Source organism: Pan paniscus, chromosome 4 (genome assembly GCF_029289425.2).
Source record: "Pan paniscus chromosome 4, NHGRI_mPanPan1-v2.0_pri, whole genome shotgun sequence".
NCBI lineage: Eukaryota > Metazoa > Chordata > Mammalia > Primates > Hominidae > Pan > Pan paniscus.
The window spans coordinates 43,072,599-43,100,195 of NC_073253.2; the positions used below are offsets into that span (position 1 = coordinate 43,072,599).

Consider the following 27,597-nt stretch of genomic DNA (forward strand, 5'->3'; position numbering starts at 1 on the left):
AAGGAGGCAAAGGCAGGAGGATCACTTGAGTCCAAGAGTTCAAGGCTGCAGTGAGCTGTGATCTTGCAGTTGCACTCCAGCCTGGATGACAGAATGAGACTTTGTCTCTCAAAATGTATATACAATAAAAAAGAAAATGCCCTAGACATAATTGGGTCTAAGATTGTTAGGGCTTAGAGAGCAGAGCTCATACCAAGTAGCCTTGTCCCAGGATAGGAGAGGGAGTAGACTTATTAAAGACTTCTCTGAGTGTCTTGACAAATATCTCAAAAGGCTGCTGTGCAGAGATGATTATATTCGATGTGTGAAGTCTTGAGTAACTTTCCCTTTAGGCTTCTAAGAGAGAAAGTCTGTGAAGGAAGGGTTTTTGAGAAGAAAAGACTTTCTTGCTCTTCCTTGTGTTGAAGTTAGCCTTAGAAGCTTAGCAAATGGCTTTAAATATGTTTTAATTTGAGCTTTGAAGGTCTGAAACTAGGCTCTCATTATCAGTCTTTGTTATTTTTTCAAAGCCTAAAAGTGGTCTGCTGATCATGAATAAGAGAAAGGTGTTTGGTTGGATATGGTCATGGTGTTCTTATTGTAAAGTTCATCATCAAAAAAAAGTTACAACTTTAGTGGCCATTGGAAACATCCTGAGCCAGAACCTTAGATTTAAAATGAGTATTAGGTTTAAAATAATCTTGAGTGAGGGTAGTAATTGGCATTTGATATATTTTTTTCCCAAAGTCATTACCAAAAAAAATTATATTTTGTTTTGTTTCTTTTTAAAGGAAAAATTGACTAAACCCAACAACTGCTACTACCAAAAACCCTTCAGCCTCTAGCAATCCCTTTTGTCTTTAGCACTTATCATGCTCCACCTCGTATTATTATTAAATTATGTGTGCATCATTTTTGTAATGAGACTCTAAATGCCCCGAAAAGGAAATTTACATATCTTCATATATACCATAGACATTAACAGAATGATCGGGACATAACAGCATTTAATACCAGTGTTGATTAAAGCTCTTTTTTTAATTAGCTGAAAAACCTATGGGCCAAGAATTGTGTCAGTACAGGAATCAGTATTGAGCAAGTCAGTCTCTGTCTCTGCTGACACAGGAACTTACAGGCTGATGAGGAAGCGTCACCATCGTTGAAGCAGTACACCTGATACTTCACTTGACTTTTTTCTTTAAAAAATAAAACTCATTTTTAATTGGTCATTTCATGTTAAATCTCAGATTGTTCAGAGAAACAAGAATCAAGTAGCTAAACTATTGATTTGAAAATGTTGCCTGGGCAACACAGTGAGATCCTGTTTCTACAAAAAATAAGCTGAGCATAGTGGCATGCACCTATACTCCCAGCTACTCGAGAGGCTTAGGAGGAAGGATTGCTTGAGCCTAGGAGTTAGTTTGAGGTTATAGTGAGCTAGGATTGCACCACTGCACTCCATCCTGGGCGACAGTGAGACCCTGTCTCAAAAAATAAAAATAAAAAAATAAAAACAAATATGAGGGAAAACATGGAATACTAAAGGTATATTTTGTTTCATTTCTGTGCAGAAGATCTTATAAGATTGAGTATCTAGGTCCCCTATACAATGCCTTTCTCTGGCCACGTCACTCTTATTCTAAACCTAATTTGACATATTTCTCTATTTCTGATTTTAAAGGGGCTAATTTGTAGAGAAAAATAGAGTGAGAGAGACATTTTCTAGCAAAACCTAAAATATTGAAGAGAATCAGGCTGCCTAGAAGACCCTAAATCCATAAAACATCTTTGGATCTTATTTTTGCCAAATCTCTCACCAGAGCACTAATAGATATCCTAAATTAAATACTATTTCTCACTTCCTCTCCTTTTCTTAACCATTACTTTGGCAGAGAACCTGTTCAGAGGAAACTATCCCAATAGCAGATGGCAGGAAATAGCAGGAGGCAGACTGAATAATCAGCCTCTAAAAGCCACTAGTATTCATCTGTACCCTTGACTCTCAAATATAGCATGGAATCCTTTAGCACTAGGTTTTTGTCTCACCTTTTTCTTTTTAAGAAAAAGAGTTTGATTTTTGTGGAGCCCAGCGATTGGCCTGCTTCCTGAATGATTCCGGAAAACATAGGGATTTCAGCTAACATGATATAGTATAGTATATGAGGGTCCATCCTAATCAAAGTAGATAAATAAAAAGAGGGACTACAGAGCCCTTTCCACCCCCATCTCGCAGCTCAATCTCCAGTCAGTCTTTTGTCATGAACCCCAGGAACTGGGAGTAGCAGCTTCCATCCCAGGTGTTAGCAATGTGCGTGAACTAAGGAAAAAGCAGCATTTGGAATTCCTTTCCAAGCACTGTTCCTTTGTAGGTATACTATTACTGTATATAACTCATCCTGGGCTGCTTCAGACTTTTAAGACCCTGTGGGGAGCTATAGGAAGTAAGGGATAAACTGACGAGCTACAGTGGAACTGTGAAGAAGGCAGTGTGGGATTGTGGATCTTGGAGGACATGAATGTTAAATTTTACTCAACTTTTATTTCTTTTCCTCTGTTTTCCTTTGACTCAGTGAAGAGTGTCCCAGTCTCTCCTAAGAGCCACAGGAAGTATCACTGTTACTCAAAGCTGATTCTCCTCTACAGAGTTGCTGTGCTATCCTATTTTTCATTTTCTTCATTTCTTTTAAACTTCCAAAGTTTCAGCTTAAGCTTCACGTCTCTTCTAATGAAATATCTGTTTACATAATGCCATGATTAGTAGAGTATTTTTCCCAAATCATTTTTCATAAATCTATTAAAATGAGATGTTGAAGTAAGGGGTATAAGGAATACAATTTTTGTAAAATTTTTTGTTATTTATTAGTTTGCCTTCTCTTTACCATTTCAGACTTTGTGGTTAATAAGTTTCATTCTCAAGTTTTTATCAACTGTTGACTTTTATGAATTTCTGTCACATTGCACTCTGTAAGTATCTAAGAGAAGGACCTATCGATGGAAGATGTGTTTTAACATATAGGAGTTAACACCAGTTTTCTCTCTTCTTGTGCTTATTTAGGTTTCGACACAGCCCCAACTGCTGGTACCTGAGAAACTGGACTATCCACACCTGGATTAGGCAGTGTCTAAAATATGATGCACAAGACAAAGCCCTATATACCCTTGTAAATAAGGTGAGTTGTTCCGTGGATCTGCAGCCTGTTTTCCTGAGTTTAGGTGATATGGTGTTTGTACCTATTGTAGTACAGCAAAGAACAACACCAGAAATAAGTTTAAAAAATTATTTGGCCTCAAATATTCTTATTAACAGAATGGAGCTGGGTATAAGTTCATTAATAAATTTTTAAAAAATCCTGTAGCTGCTACTTTTCCAAATATAGTGACTCAGAAAAGGACAGGTATAAGCAAAAGGAAGAACTCTGCAGTGGTGGTCATTTCATTCTTGGTTGCTAAGCCTTAGATTTCTTGCCTGTTTCCTTCTGGTGAAGTATAGGGGGAAAACATGACCATGTTGCTCTTATGTCTTTTGAGTTCCCTGACTCCTCCCATCAAGCCTGAGAGCCCTCTAGGATTGGGATCTTTCTGACTGTTACACCACCCAAGAGTTGAGTCTTACTTACATTCCACTGTATGCAGTAAATACAAAATGAACAGAGGTTTAGAATGTTATTATTGTGAGTCTGAAGCTAAACACTAGTTTGAACCATAAAGATATTTTAACAGTCTTTTTATGAAAAGGTATTACGTCTATAATGTCACTGGACCCTGAAAGTTAGCACTGAAAAGGAATACTGATTTTGTTTTTGAGTCCCCTTCTGTGCAGAATGTTTTATTTCCAGTTGCACCAGTTCAAGTTAATATATATTATATACAGTTTGTTTGTGAGACATTGGATTGGTTATTGATAGTGGATACAAAAATGAGCAATATTCTGTTCTTGCCCTCAGGAAGTTTACAATTTAATAAGGCAGTTAAGCAGGATTACTTATAAATCTAATATTAGGCAAATGTAGGTGCCACACAAGAATATTTGTAAAGGCCAGGCACCGTGGCTCATGCCTATAATCCTAGCATTTTGGGATGCCAAGACAGGAGAATCACATGAGCCCAGGAGTTCGAGACCTGTAGTCCCAGCTACTCTAGAGGCTCAAGTAGGAGGATCACCTGAGCCTAGGAGGTGGAGACTCCACTGAGCTGTGATGATGCCACTGCACTACAGCCTAGGCAACAGAACAAGACCTTGTCTCAAAAAAAAAAAAAAAGGAAAAAAGAAAAGAAAAACAGTAAAAACAACTTGGAGAATTAAGATGAGGGAATCTGATTGGAAGGAAATAATTAAAAGAGACATGAGGTACCATTTAAGATGGTCACCAAAGGATGCATGCTTGCACGTGGAGATGGGCTGGCAGAAACAGTATTACCAGAGGTATATCTGGGTGAAAACAAAGACTCAGTCTGAACAGTAATACATTGCCTTTTTCCTGGGGTATAAGGTATGTTAAGGGAGGAACCAGGTAAGGAAGCGAGTAAAAGATTGAGCTAGGTCCCTGGAAAAGTCCAATCAAGATGACAGCCTTGAATCTCAAGAGGAGGAAATGGAAGGCCCAGAGGAAGGAATGGATTAAATCTTGTTTTCTTCAGTTCAGAGTGTAATGTCACAGATTACACTCAAAGATTCCTATGATAGCAAAACTAGGCGGGTCTAGAATTTTTGCTGCTTCTTGAGTCTTTTAGTGGAAAGGACATCAAACTAGAAATCAGAAGATCCAGGCTGTAGCCCCACAGGCTCCACTGGTTGCTGGTAACTTTAGGCAAATAACTGTATTCTTCTAGCTCTTAGTTTTTTCAACTCTAAGTCAAGTGGGTTGTAGTAAATCAGTGATTTCCAACTCTGGCTGCCCATTAGGGTCACCCAAGAAGCTTTTTAAAAATTGTAGATGTTTGCCTCTACTCCTGAAATTCTAGTTTAATTGATCTGTCTAGGGCCCAGGCATTGGAATTTAAAAAAAATTTTTAATAAGTTTAAATTTTTCTGTCAGTTTCGGGTTCACAGTATAGGGGAGAAAACATAATTTAGTTTCTTTCCCTTTTAGGTTCTTAGTTGAGACACTCTGCTGAAAACAAAAGTCAGATTAACAAAAGAAAAACAAGCAGAAGTTTATTAACACATGCTGTACTCATCACACAGGAAAGGCCTCAGTTCAAAAGCATTTCTATCTCAAGGCAGTGGCTTATGGCCTTACTGAATAGTATTTCAACCAAGGGCCATAAATCCTATACAGTGACAAGACAAAGGAAGGAAAAGTTCCAGTCTTTAAAAGGTGGGAAAATGTGGGAAGATAGTAAAATCTGTTCTCAGATTCCTCTGGTGCCTGCTGATGCCTTCTCTGGGCTCAGAAGCAAGTGCTGTTCTAGGAAGGAAGGATTTATGTGCTGCCATCAGGCAATTGGAGGCTATGGCAGAGTCTTCCCCTGCATTTTCAGTGTCTTTAACTTAACATCCTCAATTATTTTGGGGAGAAACATTTTTGTTTCCTTCAACAGCAAAACTGAGTGGAAAGTACATAGATTTTCTATGTACTCCCTGCCCCAACACATGCATAGCCTTCCTCATAATCAACATCCTGCCCCAGTGTGGTACATTTATTACAATTGATGAACTTACGTTGACAAACCGTTGTCACCCAAAGGTCCTAGTTTACATTAGGGTTCACTCTTGATGTTGTACGTCCTATGGGTTTGGACAAATGTATAATGACATGTATCCACCATTGTAGTATCATCCCTCATCCCTGCCTATTCATCCCTCATTGGGTTTGCTTGTTTGTTTGTTTGTTTTTTAAAGCTCTCAGTTGATTCTCATTTGCAGCCTGGGTTGAGAATCACTGACCAGTTGATTTCTAAAATCCCTTTCAGCTTTAATGATTTGTCATCCTAAAATATTTTGGTTTTTAGCCTGCCCTAGGGACTAATACTGATTTGGATGACTGCTTTGAGAAATATAGACACTGGCCATGAGCTACAACCTTTAAAACAGTGGTTTTTAGACATTTTTCCATTTCGGCACACCTGAGGCTACTATATATAACACCTGGAAACAGTGAGTCAGCTCAGTGGTGATTCAGTTGGGGGTTAGGACTGTATCAAAATCTCTCAAGGGGATATGGATATAGTTTGGAAAAATTCCTCAGGTGTTTCTACTGGTTGCAAGAGGGAAGAATGGAGCCCTGTGGGGAATGGTGGTTAACATTACTGAAGAATTTGAAACAAATAAAAATGCAGCCACAATCAGGATCATTGGTAGTAAAATGAGTATGCATGAAAATCACAAGAAGCTCACTAAAAATTCAGGGTTTTGTGCCCAATTCCCACAGATTCTGGTTCTATAGGTCTGAGACGTAGGAATCTATATTGTTAAAAACACTCTGAGAAAGTTGACATCCTGCAGGTGCTAAAGGGTCCACATTTTAAGAAATCTGAATTGTCAAGTATTCAGTTGTATGACACAACATTCTAGAAACTTAGTAGCAAATATTTGTTGGCATATTTCTTGGGACCTTAAAAGCCAGGCTAAGAACCAGAAAATGCTGTGTAATGTCTGCTTTCTCATGAGAGTCTGTTTTTGCATTGTTATTCGTACTTTATAAGAAGAGTCACTGAACCAGTTAGGGGGGTTGTGTGGGTTTCTTTTTTTCTTTTTTCTTTTATGTTTTTTTTAAGCTATGATGAGGTGTTAGAATTGGAGCCTTAGTTTTTACATTATCAGTTGTCTTATATCAGACTCACAACTTTCTCACCCTGACCAACAGTTCCGGTTACCAAACCTCATGAGTCATGGCTTCTGTTACACTGTCACAGATGCTGTAAAATGATAGTCAAATATTTTAAAGCTAATGGTGGCAAGTTTTATTCTGAATAATACATAGGCATATATTACAGAGTAAATTAGATAATTTTCTCTTTTTTTCCTGTTATGTTCATTTTCATTATAGGTTCAATATGGAATTTTTCCAGATAACTTTACATTCAATTTACTGATGGATTCTTTCATAAAGAAAGAAAATTACAAAGGTAAGAAACTAAGCCCAGATTCAGTGTTTATAGGGCTTCCAGCTCCCAAAGGGAGGTGTACAAATGTAGGAACTTCCCCTTTTTTATTTCTTAATAACATCTCTTCATTACTCTTTTAGTCAGAAAAGTTTTGATGATTATCTTTTATGCAAAATTTTTAAAAACATTATTTTTATTTTAAGATAGAAAATATCAAAGTACTTAAATGATTATGGAGGAAAAGTAAGTTAATTATACAGGCCAATCTAATTTCACTTCCCAAACTGACTGAAATGCAGAATATAAATAAAGGATAAAGTAAATTTATTTTTCAAGTGTAATTTTGGATTCAGTAATGAACAGTTGGCAGGAATGAGATTTTTTTTTTCAACTGAATTTTTAGCCTATGCTCTTTTAAAATATTACTGGCTTGTTTGTTTATGTAAAAGAAAATCCCTTCCAGGTTCTTATTTTTCTACTGACTTATTAGATGACTACCTGGTCTGCCTATCTCAGTTTCCCCATTTGCAAAAAGAACATAGAAATTCATGCGTATGGCCTCATTCAGAACCATGACATGTGCAAAACCAGCTGGGTAGGAACAGCTGCAAATCAGTGCTATTTTATAGTTATGAATATATGTAAAAATTGGTTAAAAAAATAATTAAGTAAAAAACATTTGTTGTGCTTGTGATATGAACAGGCACTATATTTTAAGCCATTGTTAATATTCTCTGCTTTACCACCAAGTAACTACAGAAAGGAAATTGTTTGACTTGATTTTCTTGGCCTCCATCTATGTTGTAGAATATCAAGGGAAAATAAAAATTGCTTAAAGCCTGCTCTCCAGGCTTTAATGACCAGCATTAATGTACAAACAAATATTTTATGTTACGTGTTATACTCAGGGGCTTATAATTTATGAACGAGCATTTCCCATTCCCTTCCAACAAGTATTTTAAACTGAGCCTTATTGTCCTTTTTATAGTCATTATTTTGCTGTCTTTGAAATAACACCTGAGATTTAGGGTTTCCTTTAGCATTTTGTCCTCTTCTGCCTTAACAGTGAGAAGGTACCAGAGCAGAGAATAGGGCAGTCAGACCAGCCTCTCTGCTCTGCCTGTCAGGATGACCTTGAGAATATATGTGTCTCCTTTATGCCTTAGCTCTTCTAGCTGGTAGACATGATGCCTTAAATTTGCATCACAGTTTGAGCCATTTTCTGGTTGAACTGTCCAAAATTCTCTTGAAGTAGGTGAAGCAAATAGTATTTTATCATTATGACGATGATACTGGGAGCCAAGAGAAATGAGTGGTTTATTTAATGTCCTTCAGGACGTTGGTGCAGTAGCACCTGATTTAGTTCGTTCTGGTATGTAAAATAGAAGCTAAAGGCTGAGGAAAAACCTTGTTTGTGGAAGAACTAGGGCCAGAGCCTAAGCCCGCATATTTTACTTCTTAATTCTGCATTTTTTTAACCATGCCCCACGTTTTAAGAGTGTTTATAGTTAAATAGAGATTTAGTAATATTACCTACAACTAATTTCCTCTCTTTTTTACTTTCATCTTCTTGCTAGATGCTTTATCTGTGGTTTTTGAGGTCATGATGCAAGAAGCCTTTGAAGTGCCTTCCACCCAGCTTCTCTCCCTCTATGTTTTATTTCATTGCCTGGCAAAGAAGACAGACTTCAGTGTAAGTGATCTTCCCTAAAGCAGTATTAAGAACTTTAGAAAAGGCAAGCAGGGGCTTGCTCTCAAAAGCTGGAAAAAGGTGTCTGCAGCTCTGTGGCCAGGCACAACCAGGAATGTGTGTTTATTGTATACATTTTGGTTACTGGTTTCTAACAAATGGAATTGGAGGTTCTTCCACTTGAGAGAATCTCAAAAGAAAGTCCTCGTGCATATTTTGAAACTTGAGCTAGGCTGAGTGCACCTCAGACATTCAGAAATGGGTCATTGGTAGTCATTGAGAGCTGGACATGGCATGTCAAAGAGGCAGTGAGGCAGCTAACGTTGACCATTACCTGGGATATTAAATACTAATTATTTCATTTGTATCAGTATTTTCCTAAGGTTTCTCTAGGGCAGTTCCGTTTTGGAAAGTCTAGAATATCAAGTTGTGGTTTCAGATCTTAGGTTCGCATGTTTAATCATTGCTTATTGTTGTCCTAAGAATAGCAATAGCAATAACTGATATTTTAAGTAGCACTTACTTTACACCAGGCTATGTTCTTGTTTTAAATGTATTAATGCATTTAATTCTCACAACAACCCTAGGCAGATAAGGAGACTGGGGCCTAGAGATGTTACAGAGTAACCCCCCAGCTAGTAGGTAACGAAGCCACCTGGTAAAGCCAGTTAGTCTGCCTCTGCCATCTGCCCTTAACCTCAATTGTAAACATCAAAAATCCCAGTTTGGGTAGGAACTGAAGAGGTCATTTAGTCCAGACCACATTCTAAAGAGTAGATGGCATGTTATGCCTTTCTAAGATGAGTGTCATAGTCTTATGATATACCCCACATTCATTATTAATTCATTAAATATACTGTATTGAACACATACAAATTCCATACATTGGCAAGTGCTAGTTATGTAATGGTGAGGAAACATTTTCTGCTTACAATTTAGGAAGAACACAGAGTTTAAACAAAACAATCACAGAGATATAAAACTATGACTATCATGAACACTGCAAAGGAGAAATCTAAGAAAAGACTATATTATAGGGAGTTTTCTCTGTATTTTAAACTTAAATTGGTTAGGAAGGGCTTCCTTAAGGAAATATTTCTTAGGTTACTATTGAAGGATGACTGGTAATTAACTGGCTAAGGAGGGGAAGAACAGTCCAAAAAGAGGAAATTACATGTCCAAATGCCCTGTGGCAGAAAACTTAGTGAGCAGAAATGGGCTGGAAGAAGATAGTCAGTGTAGTTACAACAGACAATGGTAGGGAGGACGTGGGGTGAGAGGGTTGGAGAATGTAGGCCATACTAAGCCATTTTGTGTTCATTCTAAAAATAGTGAGAAGCTCTTGAAAAGTTAGAAGCAGAGGGCATATAATAATCAAATCTGTGTTTTGATAAGGTCCTTCTGGCTGTACTGTGGATAAGCTATCAGAGCAGGGCAAGGATGGCTATGGTCAGACCATCTGAGAGACTACCATGAATCTCAGCAAGGGATAATGGTAGCATAGAGACCAGGATATGATGCAGTTAGAGAGTAGCCAATGGGCATATTTGGAAGGTAAATAACAAGATGAGGCAGGGAAGCAGGGGACACATATTCTCTCCTCAGTTTCTGACTCATATGTCTGGATGCAAGGTGTTCCATGTGTTGTTTCCAAAAGGGAACTTTGGGAAAAGACTGGATGTTATGAGAAAAATCATTAATGTGACTCTGAACATGTTGCATTTTGAAATTGAGACAGTCACGAGATTTCACCAAGGAACTGGGGGCTTAATGGAAAGATCTGGACTGGAGATATAATTTTGGAGACTTATACATCCATGTGTAAATGTTTGCAAATGAGCTAGAAAGCAAAAAGAAGGGAAATCAGGAATGTGTTGGACCACAGAATCCACAGGAAGAGAGGGTCTGCTATGTAGAATGCTTCCAAAGGGGTAGGGTAAGATGAGGAATAAAAAAAGTCAATTAAATGCATTAGTGGCACGGGAGGCACTAAATCGTAACCTTTGTTTCCATATGAGTAATGGAGCAGGAAATCAAATTGGAATGGATTGTAGAATGATTAGAGGTATAGACAACTCTTTTAAGATGCCTAGCTATGAAGTGGAGAATAAAGCGGGGAAGTTGGGAGAATGAGGATTTGCTTTGTATTAATGGAAGAGGCAAAGCATAAAATGGAAAAACTTTGAAGGCATTGATGAAACCACACCTGAATTAGTCTATTATAGTGTCTACAATAGAAATTAAAGGCTTGGGCCAGGAGCAGTGGCTCATGCCTGTAATCTTAGTACTTTGAGAGGCCAAGGCAAGAGGATTGCTTAAGGCCAGGAGTTTGAGACCAGGCTAGGCAACATAGCAAGACCTCATCTCTACAAAAATTGAAAATAAAAAAAATATTAACCAGGCATGGTGGCACATGCCTATAGTCCTAGCTACTCAGGAGGCTGAGTTGGGAGGATCCCTTGATCCCATAAGTTTGAGGTTACAGTGAGCTGTGATCACACCACTGCATTCCAGCCTGGGCAATAGGGCAAGACCCTGTCTCCAAAGAGAAAAAAAGAAAAGAAAAGAAACTAAAGGCTTGGAAGATATCTGTTAATTTATGTTGACACATGAATAGCTTCATATAAGCAGCAGTAGTTCCAGCAGCCCCAGACAATGATCAGAAAATTTCTAAGACAGTCATTGGTTTGTTTTCATTCATCTTTTTTGAAGTCCTTTAGAAGTATCACCATCCCAGTCACTGTCACCACCCCTGCTCGACTCCTAACACATCAAAGGTATCTAGTGCTTAGATATTTTAGTGTTCATTTGGCTTTAACCCCTACTACAGCCTGTTACTGTAGCTCATGTTTTTCCCTACGGGGGGAAAATGTTTGTAAGGCTCCTTATTTATTATTTGTTGGCCCCACTTTTCATGCAGTTTTAGGTGGGGAAAATCAAACTTCTTAGAGTGGTTTCCTTTTGAAAGTAAAATGACTTGGTTTTTAATTACCAGCTCTTTTATTTACCTGTGCTGCAGAAGTGCTTGGGAGGGGGGCGTTGTTTTTCTTCTGAGGTCTTTGCTTTTCTCAAAGACTGGGGAGCAGCCTCAAGAAATGACACTTGTATTGCACAAAGCCTACTTACAGTAAAGAGGTTTGGGTGCCTATGAACATCTGGGGTGCCTCACTTGCCCGTGGTTGTAACTGCAGCCTGCAGACATTATTCATTCTCTGCTTCCTCCCTAATCTCTTGGTGCAGAGACCAGTGCAGGGCAACCTGAGCTTAGTGTTCTATGTTTTGAAGCCAGAGTTAGGGCTCCAGCTCTGTCCAGTGTGTACTCATGTGGCACCAAGAAGATCACAGATCCCACTGGGGAGTTGCCAAGGCTCTCCCCTGGCCGCATTGCCAGGAAGTCCTCCAGTCATCATTGTTACTAGTCTGCAGCAGGTTTAGCAATGCTTGTGTTTTTGCCCTTTGTTTCCCCCATGTCTCTAAAGACTTCATTTTCATTAAAGCGTAATTTTGCACCATGGGCTGAAAGAAACGATCACTGTTTCTGATTGCCTAATTTGTTTTTGAGAAGCACAAATCTATCTAAAAGCAATTTAATAGTGGTATTTATTCTAACACTCTGAAGAAGTCTTATCATTGCTAAATTCTTTAAAATTCAAAAGCTTGTTCCATCAGGCCACAGCAGTATGAGTGATTGTGGGGCTGACAGCATGTTGAATCTTGATTGTCTCGAGTGTCGGTTTAAAGTGTACTCTTTATTTGTGTTTTGTTTTGCTTTTCTGATTGTAAAAGAAACGCTTATTCATTGCCAAATTTTTGGAAAATAATAAGATATACAGGGAATAAAACCAAAATTACTCATAATTTCACTGCCCAAAAATCCATTAACATATAGGGTATTTCTTTCCTATATTTTTCTTTGACGTAAGTACCTTTTAATCCCAAAATTAGGATTATAATGTATATATAGCTTTGTTCTTCTTTGTTTACTTAATGCTATAACATGTTCTTTTCCTCGTGTCATTGAAAGTCACATTTTTGTATAAAGTACTCGTTGCTTAGATGGATCATGATCCAGTATATTCTGTTGCAGTGGGAAGAGGAGAGGAACTTTGGTGCATCCCTATTGCTTCCAGGCCTAAAACAAAAGAACTCAGTGGGTTTCAGTTCCCAGTTGTATGGCTATGCACTTCTTGGTAAGCTAAATGATCCTTACAAATACTGTTCTTCATGGTTAGAATTGTTGCATTCTTCCAGTTCATAATAAAATTGTAATTTGATTTAAATTTACCAGTGAAATCCAATTAGCCTTCGTTTTTAGACACAAAAATAGACCTTGATGGCCTTACAGTTACTCCATAAGAGAGTAAAGAGGGTTCTTAAAACCTGCCATCACTGGCAAAGCAAGAACTAGTTCTGGTGGATATAGGTAATAATATTCAGTGGTAATCAGTCTGAAGAAGGGATAAAGAAAGGGATGTTCTGGCCCTGTTTAGGGAGACTAGCTAGTAGAATCTTTTCCAGTATTAACAAAGATCTTTCTGTCTCTTTAGATCTAAAGTCCAGAAGGTAAGAAATTAAGAGTTAGAGTTGAACTTGTATCTTTGGTATTGTTTTCAGGTAAGGGAAGATAAACTAAGAGCAGAAGTAGTAGCACTTCAGGAAAAGCGGAGTGGTTCATGGGTACCATGTGATTGCACCAGGAGGTGCAGTGGTGGCTTTCCTCTTGTGCCCTGATTGCATTGAAAATCAGACAGGTTAAGAGGACAAAGCCTTCTGAAGAGTGGCCTCGGAACCTGGGTTGTGTGGAATCTGGGTAAATAAGATTCAACCTAAATGTAACGTCCCGATTTACAGACGTTTATTAAATTTATGTTATTTCATTACTCTCCCATCGTCTCTTAAGTAGTTAGGCATCTCTCAATTATACATTGCTTCTGCTTACCTTTGTTTTTTAAAAGTCATAAAGTTATAGCAGTTTGACTGCTTTTGAAGTTGATCTTTGCCAACAGAATGTAGTGTGTTATTCTTGGTGCCGATTCTGATATAATAACTCAGGAACTTCAGAGTTTATTGACTGTCTATCAAACTAACAAAGGAGTTGACCACTCTTTTTAAAAATAATTTTTTCCTTATTTGCCACCTACTTTTGATATTGATTTACATGTATTTTCCTTTGCTTTCAGATCAGCATTCAGGACTGTCATACAGCCTGAATTGGTCAGAAGTGACAGGGCAAAGAATATGTACTTTGTTGTGGTTTGTGAGCAGAGGCCCTGGTTCTTTGTGATAGCAGCCATCAGATCAGAAGCTCTTTGCTCTCATTGTGTCATTTGCCATGCAGCCTCACTCAACCCTGATGGAAGCAGCTGCCCAGAATGTAACTGCAGTCCAGCCCCAAGCACCTTAAAGGTCTAAAATTAGCTGTCGCCTGATAAGCTTTGTCTGTTTGTGTCCTACTCTGGCTTTCCCAAATCCTCCTTCCCAGGAAAGATAAAAGAAGGTGGATTTAAGACTGGGCAGCTCAAGGTGACTTTGGTCATTAGTGCAGCCAGGTTCTGTGCCACAGGAATACAGACAGCCATCTCCCTACCAGAAGACCCTGCTGTCTAGCATCCACATCTTGAACTCCAGGTGTGATGGCTTGAGGTACCCAGAGAAACATTCATGTCCAGAGATCCAAAAAGATCATGAGAACTCTGTGATTTTAAAACTGATGAAACTCAAAGGAAAGAAGGGAAAGATGAGGGTTTTTTTTTTTTTTCATAAGGATTGGGTGTTTTGAAGGATTTCAAAAAATGACAGACATTTCCTAGCAGGAAAAGTTGTCGGATGTTGACAAAATTTTCACAGTAGGAAAGCTGTGAGATTTCTTTTTCTGGGGAAGATTTTGTTCTTGAAACAAAAATTGTATCTCAGTTGACTTGTTTTTTAAGGGTATCCTTACCTAGAGCCATATATGTCAGCCTCTCAATTGCCCTCAGCCCAGTGGTTTATATATACATCCTCAGCCCAAATGAGAAAGAAGAAAACTAAGTTCATGTAATTTTGCATTACAAAATGGATACAGTGAATTTTACCACATTCGTCATTATCCATCTGAAGTGTCACCGAATGAGATGAGTCTGTTGGTACAGATTTAAAATGATCCTTCTCTATTTCTAGAGCTGCCAGGTGAACATTCACTTGGGCCTTCAGGTCCTCAGTCTTAGAAATGGTGGGAAGACATGGCTGAGCATTCTTTATTGTTCTTTTTGGCCACAGGGAAGGTGGAGTTGCAGCAAGGGCTACGGGCTGTGTACCACAACATGCCTCTGATATGGAAACCAGGCTACCTTGACAGAGCCCTTCAAGTGATGGAGAAAGTGGCTGCCTCCCCAGAAGACATAAAGCTGTGTAGAGAAGCGGTATGTTCTTCAGCTCTAAAGCAGTGAGATTTAGCTATCTGTTTCCCATAACCTGAGCTTTAAATTTGTTTTCATTGTCTTTCCACTACCCCTACTTTCTATATGTCTATAGAATAGGTATTTATCAAGTCGAAAAAATGCAAAACCACAAACATTTTCAATGCTCCTGACCAAAGGCACTAGAAAATATGATTAACATTGATTTATAGTTCATTGTCTAGGGAAAAAAAACTATTCCACTGCCTCGTCCCTCACCTCCTTACCAAAAAAAAAAAAATCTCAGTGGGAACTCAAGAGAGGGTAAAATTTCATTTTAAATATGTTTGGTGTTTCTGTAACCCCATGTAGTCCTGAGAGGCTACATAGCATTTTTCCCCATAAAAGTCCTCAAGAAATGAATCTGGGGACCAGAGATGGAACCATCATAAACCATTCTGTGTGAATGTGTGATGCTGATGAGATCTCGGTCAGATGTTTCTTTCAAAGTTCTAAGGTGTTCACTTTACCAGGACGAGAACACTACTCTCCCACCAGCCCCAAAGCTCATGCCTCTTGGTCACCTAGGACCCTTGATGGTATGAGGTTGCTCGAACTCCAGGAGACATGATGCGCCTTACACCCCACAGGCAGCTGCAGTGTCTGCTCCTGTCCAAACAGCTTTTACAGCCAGTGTGAGTCCTGAAAAGGACATTGGTTGTCTTGTTACCATGGCGTAAAGGTCACCGTAGAGCCACATATTTGTTTTTTCTTGACTCTGGTTGCTAGGACTCATCCCTTGGCTTTCATTTCAGTCCTGAGGTGGTCAGGTCTGGTGTCTGTCCTGTCACCTTATACTTATGTCTAGTGAATCATTATGCTCTTTGCCAGACGTTTATAACAAAGGATATACATTTCTCACTATACTTGTTTTAACCCTGCTGTAGTCAGTACTGGTGATTGAAAACACAAAATTATACATAAATCCTTTGCCAGGGAAATATTCCTTCCAATCTCAGCCAGATTTGCATTCTTTGCATTCTAACAGTAGAAAATGAGTTCACATGTCAGCAAGAATGTGCTATGTGTCCAGTTTGGATGTGATGTATTAGTGGTATTAAAAGGCCTTGGCATATTTTTAGGATTTCTGTTCTGATATGACATAGACAGGATTAATTGGTTTCAGGTAGGTGTTTCTACTGGCCTTGCTGTTGTTAATATCCCATTTCTGATGATTAGGCCCTCTGTGGGTCAAGGGAGATATACCTCAAAGTGAAAGTAGAGGGGAGAGGGGTCAAAACAAAAATGCTCTATTTTTAAATTTACTTCCTAAGTCACAGAAATCACCTCATTCAAATGAATTTCATGTCTGCATCTCTGGTCTTTGCCAGCAGCTTATGTGGATTACACTGATCCTTAATTTACAGATACCATGTGAGCTAAAAATCTTTCTGAGGGGGACCCTTGCCTGTATCCAGAGGCTTTAACATACACTTAAAATGGCCTTTGGTTGGTTGTGTTCTGTAATTGTCTATCCCTTTGTCCCAAATCCAAACTGATTGAGGAAGAAAGACATGGAAGTGGGAGGTACTTTAGTGCCCATCAAGCATAATTCCTGGATTCCTGTCTGGCTAACTAAAAGCGAACTTAGCTGCCATTGTGCGGATTCACTTATACAAATAATTCGTAGCTCGCTTATTTGGCATTTTGTTGTTTTGTCTTTGAGACAGGGTCTCACTATGTCACCCAGGCTGGAGTGCAGTGGTGTGATCATGGCTCACTATAGCCTCCACCTCCCAGGCTCAAGCAATCTTCCTGCCTCAGCCTCCTTAGTAGCTGAGACCACAGGGGTGCACCACCATGCTTGGCTTTTTTTTTTTTTTTAAGTGATGGAGTCTCCCTGTGTTGCCCAAGCTGGTCTCAAACTCCTGGGCTCAAGCAATTCTTCCACATCATCCTCCCAAAGTGCTGAAATTACAGGCATGAGCCACCATACCCAGGCTAGCTTGCTTATTTCTACTATTTGTCTTGTACTGTTTTCCACGCCATCTGATAGGGTGTTTATAATGTGAAAAAATATAACCATTTATATTTCCTACAATTTTATAAGAGAAATCTTTTCACAGTCTTTTAGAGCTCATTCTTCCTTTCTTTCGCCTTCTCTAGCCTTTCTTCACCATGTGCTTTTGGGCCATAAAACATTTGGTTGCTGACCCTCTTTCTGCTCCACAGCTCGATGTGCTGGATGCAGTGCTGAAGGCTCTGACTTCAGCTGATGGGGCTTCAGAGGAGCAGTCCCAAAATGATGAAGACAACCAGGGGTCAGAAAAACTGGTGGAGCAGTTAGACATCGAGGAAACAGAGCAGTCCAAGCTTCCTCAGTACCTGGAACGATTTAAGGTGAATCTTAGCAGAATGTGTCTCTCTTAGCAGCGCATAAAACACACTTCTCTCCTGTGGTGATGGATAAGCATTCTTTCTGCATCAGTGTCACACAAAGAGGCATTAAAAACTGACATCAAAAATTACATTTTTATTGCTTTGCACAGGAAGTGGTCTTAAAAGAAACCAATGGAATTTTTATGCTCCTTTTTGTACTTGAGCTAATCGGTCACAGTTTTGTTCACTAAGGTGGCATGTCATTACCCACTTATTCCTGATATGCACCTGTCAGCTGGATAATTGCTTGCCTCCTCATAGCAATAACCTGACTCCCACCCCAGGTGGAAAGTATCTGGCCATTTCTCCATCTTGCACTAAATGTGTTTGATAACCTAAAAACCCAGTTAGACACTATAATGCCACATTTGAGTATGTAGAGATAAGACGTGGGCGTCTTTCTTTGCTCATCTTTGGCAGCTTTGTGTTGTTCTCTTGTGCTGCATAGAAGCTGTAAACAGTTTGCACTGTTTCTTTCCAGAACAGCCCTGAGCACTCAAGCTACCTTTGGTAGCTTCTAACTCTGTACATCCCAAAATGCTCTGTGATCAGTGTCAGGAAAGAACCGTGTTCAGTGTTTGAACTCTTGGCTTCTTAGCTGCTTTGATTCTTGTCTAGTGCAAAGGGGGAAAAAAATGCTGTCAGAATGGGAATTCTTGGTACAGCAAAAAACTTTCCCACTTGTTTTGTGTAACTTGTGTCATTTTCTTACTGATAAGATGTAAACTTTGCTAGATTATTATGTTTAAATATTTTCAGTAATTAGAACCTAATTCCCAGTGTTGTAAGGAGGAGCCTGTTGTATTTTTAGCAGCAATTTCTCCCAGTACTTCTATAAAGTCATTGCTCAACTTCCCTCTTATAATTTGAAACTGAGAAAGAAAGGTTAATCGATATTCTCAAGGTACCCAGAGAATTGGCAGTATAGCTGGGATGAGAATTTGCATGCCTGCCCCTTCAGGCTCTTTGCTTAATCTTGTGTATTTAGAAAGGCTAAAGAAAAAAATCTCCTTAGCCCCATAAATTATGATTCATTGCATTCACATTGACCAAGGTTGCCATACCATTCTTAAAAATTAAAACTTCCTTCTCTTGTTTCTTATATACTTTGCCTCAGAGAATAGAAACCTGTGCCTGCATTAAGTTCTCAGCCCTCATTCCTCTACAAATGTATTTTTATGAAAATTTTTAAAAGGCAAGTATTTATTGACTACTAACTGCGTGTTGGGCACCAGTGCATTTCTCCTCGCGAGAGCTCTGGATGCTAGAGACTACCTTTCTCATGTTAGATGACAGCAAAGCTGAGAAAAACTAGCCCAGAGTGACTGACTTTAGGTTTGAACAAAAGTTTGCCAACTCGTAGTTTAGTCCTCATTCTGGTGTCCCAAGCTGTCTTGTTGGCCTCAAACCCCACATGGAGAGCGTTGTCAGAGAGAGATCATTTTCGTTTTACATTTCCTTTTCTTCCTGTTGCCTGATTTTTATTAGTCAGAGGTCGTTTGTTTGGGAGCCATTTTTATATGATTGACTCTCACACTAGGCCTCTGGCCCCTCCTGGAGCCTAGGCACCCTGCCCACCCCCAACCCTGTTAAGCAAGCCTCCTTTCCTGTGCCAATGAGTGGCATTTATTTGTGGAACATGGGGATGTGTGGTATAAGCTACAGCTGGCCCCGTAAGTGGCCCTCTCTCTAATGAGAGAGTACATCTTAAAGTACTTAAATAGATTAATGTTTTTAATACTTACTTCTCCAGGAACACAACACCAACCAAACCAAGCTGCCATTTCAGATGGAGCTGTAAGCAGGCAATACATAAAGACTGACCTGCAGTCTTAGAGTTCCTAAGACCCAATGCAGTGGAGCACAGCAGGTAGACACTTCTAACGGTGCAGGCACTCAGGGGAGCTATTCCTTGAACTGATTTCCATCTGTTGAGAGGAACGTCAGAAAGGCAAATACTTGTTTCAGTTATTCTGAAGGCACCTGTATGGTTGGGCTTGCTCCAGTTATCAGATGCCTCTGCCATTTTGTTTGCATATTAGAATTCTTATTTTTGGAGTTTGCTGCTTGGTTTGGTTAGGTCAGGGTGGAAACATAGATTTGTTAGAGGCTGGCTGTCTTTGTGGTTTAAAACAAGAAATTACACAGGGAGACACAGCATATGGAGTTCCATTTACTGTTTTTGAGTGAAAGGGGAGAAATTACATGTGGTGCATCTTAGCAAAATTGCCGAGCTGAAAAAAATAACCACAGCTAACAGCACCTGGATGAAAGGCAGCATGGCCATTTCCCAACAAAATGGTTTTTTTCTACCAGCAAAATGTGTGGTTATTTTGCAGGTGACTTCATTCTGGGCCACTAGAATGAGGACTAAACTACGAGTCAGCAAACTTTTGTTCAAATCTAAAGTCAGTCACTCAGGGCTAGTTTTTCCTCTTTGTATCTTTCTCTCACTTCTCTACCTTTCTTCTCATTTTTCCCATTTGTTTCCAACAGGCCTTACATTCTAAGCTTCAAGCTCTGGGCAAAATTGAGTCAGAAGGTCTTTTAAGTCTGACCACCCAGCTTGTCAAGGAAAAACTCTCCACCTGTGAAGCAGAGGACATCGCCACCTATGAGCAGAATCTGCAGCAGTGGCATCTAGACCTTGTACAGTTGATCCAGAGAGAACAGCAACAGAGGGAGCAAGCGAAGCAGGAGTACCAGGCTCAGAAAGCAGCAAAGGCATCTGCCTAATAGGGTCCCCCAGGGCCCCACCTGTCTCACAAGAACTTCACTCAACCCCGTGCCAGGACTCAGCAGTGGCCTGGACAACAGCCTCAGCTTCCTCTACCCATCTTCTTTTCTTAAAGCAGGCTATGTGCCCTACATGGCAAGGCACCATGACTGCCCATTGAGATGCCAAGAAGGGCTATGGAACTATGCAGGTGGCTAGTGGTCAGACTGAAGTCACCAGCTGAATACCTTAAGGAGGACTCTTGAGGCTCATAATGGAGTTCCTGGGGCACAGGGATTAGTTATGAGCATTAAAGTTCCTAAGACCCAGTGACAGTACTGGGAGAAACCAAGGCTGAAGAGTCAGGTTGAAGCACAGGCTTTTGTTTTTTGTTGTTTTTGTTTTTTGAGACAGAGTCTCATTCTGTCACCCAGGCTGGAGTGCAGTGGCGCAATCTTGGCTCACTGCAACCCCCGACTCCCAGGTTCAAGCAATTCTCCTGCCTCGGCCTCCCGAGTAGGTGGGATTACAGGTGCATACCACCACACCTTTCTAATTTTTGCATTTTTAGTAGAGACGGGGTTTCACCATGTTGGTCAGGCTGGTCTCAACCTCCTGACCTCAAGTGATCTGCCCGCCTCAGCCTCCCAAAGTGCTGGGATGATAGGCGTGAGCCACCGCGCCCGGCCAAGCACAGGCTTTTGAATGGTCTCCCTCTCCCCAGCCCAGGTACATGAGGCCAAGGTGAACTGTGCATCCTGAGACCTTGTGTTCCTGAGTCTCCTTTCTGAGTGCAAGCTGCACTGTGAGCTGGCTGTGGGATACTCACACATTCCCACATTCTCCTTTCTGCCACATCTCGCCCTTCTGGACCTGCACTGGGAGAAATTCAGGACAGGAGTGAACTCAAGGCCATGAACTCACTGGATTTCCATTTTTAGGCACCCATAGGGACGTTTTTAGGATGTAAGTTTCTGAGGAGAAAGCTAGCTCTAGCATGAAGCCTTTTTGGATTGGCTTCTCCATCGTGTTGGGGTAACATTTTTTTTCCAATTTTTTTTTTTTCCAAAACATCGTCTCAGCTCATTTATCAAGTAGGTAAAATGAGCCTTTTGTGTACACACAGAGGCACATGTGCACGCACACACAACTTGTGAACACACATTTCTCTTAAAGAAGTTAGAAAATGAGAGATGGGTTGGGGCTTGAAGTGCATCAGAGGTATGAATGTTGTAAAACTGTCAGGAGATGTAAAATTCCTTTCTGAAATGTCTCTTCTGTGAAAGGGTTCAGAGCAGATTTTGCTTACTATGTAGTGTTGCCCTTAAGTACAGTGGTGTAATTTTATTCAAGATTGTGCTCTTCTATCAAAAGCCTCTGGAAATAAATGTTCCGGGATCATGTTAGTGTACTCTTTATCTTTGGGGAAAGGGAGGAGGGAGAGGAACTCATTATTGTTACTATGATTTTGAGGAGTGTACTTTAAACCCTCCCCCATTAAACTATGGGATTTATTGTAATAATGATAACTGCCACCACTAATATTTATTAAGGACTTAACTGTAGGCTGAAAACCCAAGCAGCCCTATGAGGGAGGTACCAGTGTCCCCATTTTATGAAACAAAGCAGCTCTCCTGCTGCTCCTCTCCTTGCCTGTGTCCTCCATATAGAACCGCAGTCAGGATCCAACACAGGGCCCTTTAGACTAGCAAAGCTGCTGAATCTTACTTAGAGGACCGTGACCAAAAGTCAGTTCCAACATTTTGGTTTACCAATGACAGGAGTTTTTCAGCCACTCTCTTATTACATTAAGAGGAACATTCAACACAAACAAAAGGGCAAGTTTTGCCCAGTAAATTAATGACGGTCACAACACGAAGTATCTGGTTAAGGCTTTGGCTCATCGTTTTGCCTTCATTTTTCCTCCCTCTCCAGCCCCAATGTACTTTACTTCTCTTCTTCGCCAAAAGAGACCACTTCTGCCACTGTACTGTGGTCCCACAGGAATTTCCATGTTCCCTCCTTCTCAGGATTCCTTCCACACTTGTGCCCCATTTCTTAGGACTCTTGGAGTCTTTCCCCTCCAAATATTCTGCCCTTTCCCCATGTCCTTATCTCCTGAGCTACAGGATACTCTCCTGCCTTTCTTCATAATTGGCTCTTCCCAATACAGTTGTCCTTTGTCCCTTTCCCTGATGTCATCTTCCATATTTCTTCCATGTGGATGGAGAAACTGCTCTTGGTGCCCTGGCCTCTGGAGGTTACCTCAACTGGATCATCTCCCAGTAACAAATTACCTTCTGCAGCTGACCTGCCATAGTCACAGCCAAACCTCCAGCCTCATCACGAATCCGAGATCTTAGATCCTGACGTCCCCACTCTCCCAGGCTTGTCTCATACCATGACTGCTGCTGAACCAACTTGCTCTGTAATTTCCTGCCTGCTAATCCTTAGCCTTTACCCCATCACCCAAACTCTTGGTCTCCAGAATCTGCTTCTCTTCCAGTGTGGGCCCCATGGTCAGCCATCCCCATGTTCTCATTAGCATCTTCATTTTCTCTCACTCCCTTTATCTAGGCTCACTTGCCAGCCTTCGACCTACATCCTTGCACCCATCTATTATGGGTAGAATTGTGTTCCCTAAAAAAGGTAAGTTGTATCCCTAATCCCCAGTCCCTTAGAATCTGACCTTAGTTGGAAATAAGTTTGTACTGAGGTAATCAAATATAGAGTGAGATCATCAGGGTCAGCCTGATCCAATTTGGTGTTTTTTTAAAAGGGGAAATTTGCACACACAGACTCACAGAGGGAAGATGAGCATGTGACCGTACAGGCCCAGGAACACCAAGGCTTGCCAGCAAACACCAGAAGTTAGAAGGGGTAAGGACGCTTCTCCCCTAGAGCCATCAGAGAAAGCTTGGCCCTGCAGACACCTTGATTTCTGAGTTCTAGCCTTCAGAACTGTTATTTTAAGCCACACCATTTTTGGTACTTTGTTACTGCAGCCCTAGGAAACTGATAACACCACCATTCATTTTCTCTTTGGTTCTGACTTACTAAGTGTAGATATATAAAGTCATAATATTAGGCTGATTAGATTCTTCTACAAAATTATGGCTGTTCTCTTCAACTCAATAGTCCTTCCTTTAATTGACTCTCATTTTTGCTTCCATAGCTTTTCTGTTCTGCGTTAGCTCGAAGCCCTGCCCTCAGAACTACAAGCAGATGTTCTCTCCATCATCCTTCCTCCTTTCAAATAATAGGTATCCCCTCCCTCCTTTCAAAGCTTAGGCTCTTCATTTGTGACCTTGGCCCATACCTGCCCACCTGTTCTACACATTCAAGCATTCCCTTTCCGTCTTATAGCATCTCTGTTGATTTCTTCTTCTAAGTCTACAGTCTTATTCAAGACCTTATTCAACACTTTTTAACAGCAAAAAATCCTTTACCCTGCCATCAGTCAAGCTGTCATGCTATGTCTCCTTCCTTATGTCTCCAAACTTCTTGAAAGGGTATCTACACTTACTGGCTCATTGTTCATTCATTAGAGGCTGAGAATTTGGCTTATAGCTTTACCACTCTGCTGCACAACATGGTCATCAACTACAGTGATCTTTTTTTTTTTTTTCCTTTTAAATGCTCTGCTCCATTTGGTACCACTGACCACCCCTTGTAAGCTTGCTGTCTGCAGCAGACTTACTGTCTGTTCCAGCACTGCTTTCGCAAGCTCTCAAGTGTTCGGTGTATACTGTGTACAAGGCACTATACAAGTGCTATGGAGTTTACAAGGATGAATAAACTATAGATTTTACCCTCAAATAACTTAGATTCTAGTGAGGCTGGCACATCCACACCCGTCAATACACAGCTGAAAGGTGTCGTTAGACAAACAGTTAATATATGTGGGAGTTCACAGGAAGATCACTTTAAGCCCAGCGATGGGAAGAACTCTAATGAAGGGAATTAATTGCCTGCTTTGTGCATTAATTAGTCACATATGAGTGCCTCAAGCTGCCCTGGGGTCCTCTTTCCACAGAGGCTTGTGTGATGTGTTCATGAGAAAATACTTTAAGCTAAAATGAACAATTCAGATTAAACTTGTTTTGGCCCACATCCCATACTTACCTTGGCCATAAAAAGGGAAAAAAAGCAAGGCGGTGGAAAGAAGAAAAGAAAGAAAAATGATAAGGTACTATCCTCCCCTCAGTGCTGTGTTGCCTTGGCACCCAGCCTCGCATCCTGTTTTCCGACCTTCTCGTTGGCTGTGGAATCAGGTAGGTGTGTGAGAAGATTGGTTTAGATTCTACAAGAAGTAGTCAGAGGCCTTGAAAATAAGTTGATTATACCACAGTGGCTCACACCTGTAATCCCAGTACTTTGGGAGGCCGGGCCAGAGGATCACTTGAGGTCAGGAGTTCGAGACCAGCCCGGCTAACATAGCTAAACTCTGTCTCTACTAAAAAATACAAAAATTAGCTGGGTGTGGTGGTTGGCACCTGTAATCCCAGCTATTCAGGAGGCTGAGGCAGGAGAATCGACTGAACCTGGGAGGCAGAGGTTGCAGTGAGCCAAGATTGAGCCAATGCACTCCAGCCTGGGCAACAGAGCGAGACCAAAAAAGTTGATTAAAACCTTTTTTTCACACTGAAAACAATTAGTTTTGCCATTCTTTGTTGTCTTTACTTTTGTGCATCTTCCCTGAAAATATACTGCAGCATTCTGCTTTTTTCTTTTTGCTGCAGGTATCTGATGAGCTTTGGGAAACTCTCTTATTTTAACCACGGAGGAAAGGAAAAGCAGCTGCTGTGGTGGAACAGAGAACTTAGAATTAGGTATGAAAAACATTTCTAGAAGCTCGTTGTGTCACTTAGGCCCCCCCAGGAAGCAGATCAGCATCAGAGTCAGAGGTAACAGTGAAAGCAGTTTTGGGGGGATAAAGCCTGTGAAAAATGAAAGCAGGTGGAATTGGGATTGGGTGAGGAAAGCCTTCAGGTGGAGGTCCTACATCTGCAAAAGGAAAGGAGGGAGGAAGCACCACCGCCTAGCCTCTATTGCTTGAGGGGGGAGATTTTCAACACCCATCATCCCTATTGCCAACAACACCAAGCATAACCTCCTTTTCTATTGTGAGTTCTAGTCTGCTACCAAACCTGGTGACACAGGTGCCTGCTCACCAGTGCCCTTCCCCAGTGCATTCCCGATGGCCTCGATGAGCGGCGTGCCACCTGGCCCTCGAGGGAACATAGTTCTCTGCTGGGTCTTCTGGCTTCCTGTGATATATGTATCCACTCCAGGAGGCTGCCCTGAGACTTGTAATCCTTTTCTCCTGGATCTGCCAGGTCAATTCGGGTATTTCAGTGGTTCTCAGTTCAGGCTATCCCTTTCTCCAGGCTTTTTTTATGAGCCATTGTTGCAGCAAGTCTGCAACACCCCCTGGAGTGTTAAACCCCTTAAGCATTTTATGGATTCTGAATTAATTATTTAGAACTAATTGGTGAGATTGGCCCTAGACTTTAAACTCCATGAAGACAGGCACTCTGTGTGTCTTGTTCATGGTTGTGGCCCAACACACAGAACAGGCATTACCATGAGGAGGGGGCTTATAAACATTTATTGAATGAATTATTTTTTATTAGGTTAAAAGGAAAGTCCTCCAACTGAGGTATAATTCCCAGCAGAAATTCTGAGATGCTAGAAGCCGTATGTCCTAAGCTGAGGTAGTTTAATGCCAAAGAAAGCCTCTTTGGATTTCTACGAAGTGTAGTGTAAGCCAAAATTGACACCAGGAGGAAGGTTTGTGGGGAAAAAATAGGGGGGTGAGCATGGTGTATCATATCAGAATTCTCTTCTACGTATGTATATCACACCTGCCTCAAAGCAGGGAGTTAGGAAGTGATGAAGCTGTAACACAAATCTTATCATTTATAGACCAATAATAAAAGCCAATGTTTATTGACCATCTATAGCCAAGTGCCATATTAAATTTTTGTATGCATGATCTTATTTAACCCACAAGAATATGCCCATTATTACAGCTCTTTCTATATACAAGATAACAAAGACTTAGAGAAGTGATTAAATGCCAGGGTTTCCCTCTGTGAATTGGAGAGCCAGGGTCAAACCCATATCTGACTCCTAAAGTGCAGTCCCAAACTCGGAAGATCACTGTCTCAGTTTAGGTTCCCCCTAAAGCAAGACAGGAGACAGAAATTTGAGTGCCGGTGCATTAGTTGGAGGTGATCTTACTAAAGCAGGTGAGGGAAGGAGAAATTGAGACAGGGTAGAAAGGAGAGCCAACAAAGGGTGCATGATTGAGTGGATTGTGGAAACCAGCTCATTCTTGCTGTGGACCCTCTGAGAGACTCTGAAGAGCACACCTCAGCAGTTCCTCTGAAAGGCAAGGAAGCAGCTAAGTATTTGCCCATTCAGTCTATTCCCTCATGGGTTGGGAGCACTACAGCCTACTCCTAGTGCAGCGCCATCACACTCCCATGACCAGGAAACACCCTTGGGCAGAGACCAGGAAGAACTTAGATTCTAGTGAGGCTGGCACATTCGCACCTGTCAACACACAGTTGAAAGGTGTCATTAGAGAAACACCATCCACTGGTGGAGAACTGTCTGCAGATGACCAGGAGTAAGCCCAGGGCAGTGGTTCTCAACCAAGAGTGATTTTGTTTCCAGGGGACGTTTGGTAATGCCAATGTATTTTTGATTAGGCTGCTATTAGCATCTGACATTTGATAATGTCAAGGTATTTTGAGGGGCTGCTATTAGCATCTCGTTCGTAGAGGTCAAGGATGCTGCTAAACATCTTACAGTGCACAGGACAGTCCCTCACAACAAGGAGCTATCTGGTCCAAGATGTTAGTAGTGCCGACGTTAGAAACCCTGGCCTAGGGTTTACGGATGGGGCATTCACAGGACTTTTTCAGGGAATGTAGATGAGACCCAACAATGATATTTGTAGCAAATAGCTCATTCACAAATGATATTTCAGGCTAGAAGAATAATAGTAGCTGTTTCTTGTCTAACTCTGAATATAAATATAAAATATGCAATGATGCAGAGTAGGCCATTATTCTTCCTAAGTAAGATCCATTAGGGAAAAGAGTAAATGGTGATTTGTATGGTTTTGCTGTCTGGTTGTAACTGGAGTAGGACATTTGAGTTCCAAAATGTAGATGCTGTGAAGTGACCTTGCGTGAGTCAGTGGAAGGTGATTCCGCTGGCACCTCCGCATAGGTGAGAAAGAGATGAAGTGGAAAAAGGTCTCAGAGAGCTTTGACTTTAGTGAGTCATCAAAGCAGAAAATGTGGTGTGGTTGTATTTTCATGAGCTTTTCAAAT

The 27,597-nt window shown here is 40.7% G+C and overlaps 1 protein-coding gene across 3 annotated transcripts in view; it reads left to right on the forward strand.

Annotated features, from left to right (window-relative positions):
• MRPS27 (mitochondrial ribosomal protein S27) overlaps window positions 1-21,649 on the forward strand; it is a 100,594-nt gene extending 78,945 nt beyond the window's left edge. For all 3 annotated transcript variants that reach the window (XM_003810486.4, XM_034959969.3, XM_008962839.4), the window contains 7 exons: window positions 3,035-3,149; window positions 6,969-7,047; window positions 8,604-8,719; window positions 12,804-12,906; window positions 14,975-15,117; window positions 17,326-17,493; window positions 20,029-21,649. In XM_003810486.4, the coding sequence (XP_003810534.3) occupies window positions 3,035-3,149; window positions 6,969-7,047; window positions 8,604-8,719; window positions 12,804-12,906; window positions 14,975-15,117; window positions 17,326-17,493; window positions 20,029-20,268 (964 nt within the window). In that variant the 3' untranslated portion in view covers window positions 20,269-21,649. The remainder of the gene's footprint in view (window positions 1-3,034; window positions 3,150-6,968; window positions 7,048-8,603; window positions 8,720-12,803; window positions 12,907-14,974; window positions 15,118-17,325; window positions 17,494-20,028) is intronic.
• Window positions 21,650-27,597: the final 5,948 nt, after the last annotated feature.